The sequence below is a fragment of the Durio zibethinus genome, chromosome 25 (genome assembly GCF_047325235.1).
Source record: "Durio zibethinus cultivar Kanyao isolate XHJ-2024 chromosome 25, ASM4732523v1, whole genome shotgun sequence".
NCBI lineage: Eukaryota > Viridiplantae > Streptophyta > Magnoliopsida > Malvales > Malvaceae > Durio > Durio zibethinus.
Genome location: NC_143186.1, coordinates 5,420,888 through 5,425,248, shown reverse-complemented (window position 1 = coordinate 5,425,248; position 4,361 = coordinate 5,420,888). Strand labels below are relative to the sequence as shown.

Below are 4,361 nucleotides of genomic sequence, written 5' to 3'. Positions count from 1 at the left end.
TCATTTTTGCGTGCTAGTTTGACTCGAATAGAATGGGTGTCTAGGTCTTTGTAACGTTCCTGTCTAATAGAGATATGCAAAGAGGGACAGCTGTAGACACCCATTTGTGTCTATGACCAATTAGATCGATTTCTTTTGTTATTAGCATTTTTGTTATTATTATAGTATATATATTAATATTATGGCATACTATTGTAAATTATTATAGTATTATTAATATTATTATTATACCATATTATTATTATTATTATTAGTATTATATTATTTTTTTAATTTTAATTTTAATTTTATTTTAATTTTATTTTAATTTTTTATTTTCTTTCTTTTCTTATTTCCTTTTGCTCCAATCTGCATGTGAACAAAAAAATCTGAAATTAGAATCAGAATCTCACCAGCTTGGTTAAAGTTTTAATGTAAAAATGTATCAATATAATTGCTGAAATTCTAAGGCCTAAAATCACGTTTGGACATAATTTAATCCTAAGATTCAAACTTGGGATTGATTCTAACCATTTCCTAAAATTGATTTTAGGGCTGCCTATAAATTGAATTAGCACTACATGGGATAGAGAGAAACACAAATTCTTATAAAGAAAAGTCTGAAAAAATTTTAGGCAGTGGGAGTACTCTAAAATTTTGATTGTGGATTTTGGGTTCAATCTAAAGTTTCTAGGTTTGATTTTAGGTTTCTGGAGGGTTTTAAGGAATTCTGGGAGTAATCTGGGCAAATTTGGGGAATCTGGCATTTTTCGTGAAAAATTTAGGTTTAGATAAATTTTTTGATGAATTTTTTATGGGGTATGAATTTTTTGATGAGTTTTCCAATGGAATATGGATTTTTCGATGGGAATTTCTAGAAACTAGCAAGGATTTCCAGTTTTTGGTGGGATCTCGGTTACGTTTTAGAGAGAAGAAAGAGCGTTTGAGGGTAAAGAGAAAGGGAGTAAAGGGCATTTGAGATAAAAATGCCGAAAGATTGCTTTTATATTGCTCCAAAACGGTAGCATTTTGGCATCCTAGGATCCACACTTTGACTCGTTGACCTACTCACTAACCTACGCTCTGACCTAACCCAATCGTAAAGTTTTCTTTTTCCATTTTGTTTTTATTTTTTGATTTTATTTTTTTAGCTCATTTTATTTTTAGTTTTTTTTATTATGGTTTTATTTTTGAGAAATTTTGTAAAAATTATTTCTGAAAATAAATATGTTTTAAAAAAAAGCAATTATGTGAAAAAAACTTTTTCCAAATAAGTAAAAAAAAACCAAAAAAAAATCTTTGCAAAAAAGTTTTCAAAAAATATTTATAAAAACAAAAAAAAAAATCCTTTCAATAAAAAAATCTTTTTTGAATAAAAATCCCTACAAAACAAATTCATGGATTCTACTAAACTATTGAAGAATTTTTATAGATTTAATTTTTAAAATGAAATCCACTAAACTATTAGGAAATTCCATAAATCAAATTTCAAAAAAAAAAAAATAATAGAAAATAATTTTATCCTCCAACTTATTAGAAGATTATTTCAAAGTAAGTCTTATTAAATTATTGAAAGATTTTTTTAATTTTTTTTAAATAAAATAAATTAATAAATTTAATGATAAAACCTCTTCAGAATAAGATACTAGTTTTTATGAATGGGTGAAAAAATTATTTTAAATTATTATCAAACTATTGAGATAATTTTAAGATTAATTTTTAATATTTAATAATTTGATAAATTATAAATATAATTAAGACTTGGATAATCTAGAATCAAATTAGTATCATTTTTTAGATAGATACTGTAGGGATGCTATAACATTTTTCATGCGTAACCGTATTTTTAAACTTAAACTTTGATTTCATAGATCATAATTTACTATTTAAAGATACTTAAATTAATCTTAAAATTTTTTTTAAATAAGACAAATTTAATCAGATAATTTATCATATTTAAATAAAAAAATTAATAATAATTCTTTTAATTTATGTCTAATAATAAATATATAAATTTATATGTTACGACAAAGCCAAACTACCATTTACTATCAAAACTATATAAATACATACATACAAGTTTATGTTCAAGATGACCGGTCGATTTACTCCATTTTACGCTAGTTTTAGAGAAGCAAAATGTTAAAGTCGCGCGATGATCGGCCGTTTCACTTATTTATTAGCTTTTATTGACTGCTGTTGCTTTAATTTAAAAACGCAAAAGCATAAAAAAATGAAAAAAAAAAAAAAACTTTAGAGGCAATTTGAAGCATCAATCGCAATTCATTTAATAAAATATGAAGATTTTAAATAAAATGATAACTTATAACAACAGTTTAAAATATCTTTAAAAGATTTTTTTTATTAAAACAATTTAAAATATAAAAATATTCCTGTCGGCAAATATAAATATTATTTCGACACCGATAATTTGACCGACGAAAAATTTTCACCCAACATTCATCTAACCGACGTTGAATTGGTAATCCAAGAAATACCAGTAATGTAATACCGACACTTCTGTGATCTTTTATCGATATTTGCAAGTGTCCGCAATAATGACTTTTATTGTAGTGTGCTTTTAGATATTAATAAAATCAAAATCTATTTGGCTTAGAAAACAAAAAAAAAATCGATACCCCCGCTCCTGATAAATGTAAGTGCAGGACCATCAAACCCAATCCGCACCCGCCTTCCATTAATCACGGTGATATCTACAACAATACAATTATCACCCCACGCACACATTGTTATCCCCGAAACAACCTCTCCTGCAACTTCCATTATCAACGTTTCACTTCAATACCAAGTTTCTCGGACCAAACAGTGTCTTAAAGAAAAAATTAGTATGATTTATGCAAAAAACCGTTGAGGCATTTTGCTCATTTTTTACAGTTTCTTTTGGAGGTGAGAGAAGGGCCGGCATAATATATGTTTTTAAAGAAAATTATCTCCTCTACTTAACTCCATGGCGAGATTAGTAGAATAAAATAAAACTGTGTAAAGTATACTAAAAATAATTAAAAAGTTAATATAAGGAAAAAAGATACATTTGTTAACTCTATAGTTGATGTATAAAAAAATGATTTGGATTGTTAAAGACTAAAAACATTTATTAATAAGGCCGGCAAATTAACTTAGTCAAGTTTTTCCGTTTTTAATTTAAACGCAAATAAAACATAAAGCACCAAGCATGTATGTACCCCCAGAAAAATAAAACAAAGCGCCGAGCAGCTGAAAAGCTTGCTAATTTATTGCCATACAAATTCCAAATAAGAGGGAAAGAATTTCGTAATACATGGATGAGTCCATCTAAACAATATATAATATAAATCAAGCTAGGAATACGAATGATATCGAATGATATTTTTTCTTGGTCCTCGGTCAAAGTTTCAGTCTAAACCTTTCAAATTAAGAATTCAAGTTCCTTCGGAAACACATCATGTTACGCAAAGATTGCATTCACTGGCCCTTTATTCGGCTGCAAAGAGACAAAAGAAATTTTCGTTATTTCTTGCTGTTAGTTGTTTAAAGGATTCAATAACGAACATAGCACGATCAATGAACTCAAACCGTAGCATGAGAGTGAAGTGAGCAGCCTTAGCAAAATCACCGTCTGCCCGTGCCTTAAGGATATTAAACATTAGACCAAGACAAAGATGGGTAATCACACTTTGCCGCGTTACGACATTAATTTCCCGTTCGAGCTCTTCATATTGCGTTTGAATTGCCTTCAACTTTCTTCGAACCTGAGACTGTCCTTCTTTTATGCTTTTTTGCTCCCTGGTAATCTCCTTCGTCTCTGCTTTCAACTGTCTAAATCTAACGTTCATATTCTTTAGTTCATCGATGCCCTATCCATGGAGAATTAATGTAAGAATCTTATTATTATAACCAGAACAAGGATAACAGTGACAAAATAAAGGAAATTATCATAGAAGAATGTAATGATCTAATAGATTAAATGTACCTTGTGCTTTCTTCGTGAACTGAAACGTCTCTTTCTGCCAAGACTATAACGAAACAACGACTTCGTCATTCTTCTTCTCCTTCGAAATTATATAATTAGCAGATCTAGCAATTGAGCACAGCCCTAAACAATCAATCTTTCATATATACATACATACTTATATATTTATATATATAGCAATTTATTGTCGCTTGATGAGTCGTTCAATTCTCGACAGTTTCGCCAAGAAAAACTTCGAAATCGTGAAAGCAATATTTATTTAATGTCTCGTGCAGTTTTGTCGACTAGTTTACTTGCGTTCTCACTTTATATTTCTTCGTTCACATGAATCAGCAAGAACTCGAAACATGTTGGGTTCGCACATAGAAGACACATAGAAAGTGAATGAAAACTTGAATTCATACGAGAAAAG

At 28.7% G+C, this 4,361-nt stretch overlaps 1 protein-coding gene across 1 annotated transcript; it reads right to left on the bottom strand.

Moving 5' to 3' along the window:
• Positions 1-3,241: 3,241 nt before the first annotated feature.
• Positions 3,242-4,148, bottom strand: LOC149511537 (uncharacterized). Its single transcript, XM_089754107.1, has 3 exons — positions 3,950-4,148; positions 3,553-3,833; positions 3,242-3,460 (listed from the first exon to the last, which is right to left on the bottom strand). The coding sequence occupies exons 1-3, from the start codon at positions 4,016-4,018 to the stop codon at positions 3,442-3,444; spliced, it is 369 nt and encodes a 122-aa protein (XP_089610233.1). The 5' UTR covers positions 4,019-4,148; the 3' UTR covers positions 3,242-3,441.
• Between the last annotated feature and the right edge of the window lie 213 nt (positions 4,149-4,361).

Bases quoted from the DNA above. Each gene is read 5' to 3' on its own strand.
- LOC149511537 (XM_089754107.1), bottom strand. From the start codon at position 4,018: ATGACGAAGTCGTTGTTTCGTTATAGTCTTGGCAGAAAGAGACGTTTC. The intron at 3,834-3,949 runs GTACATTTAATC...CTCCATGGATAG, and splicing joins GTTCACGAAGAAAGCACAAG to GGCATCGATGAACTAAAGAA.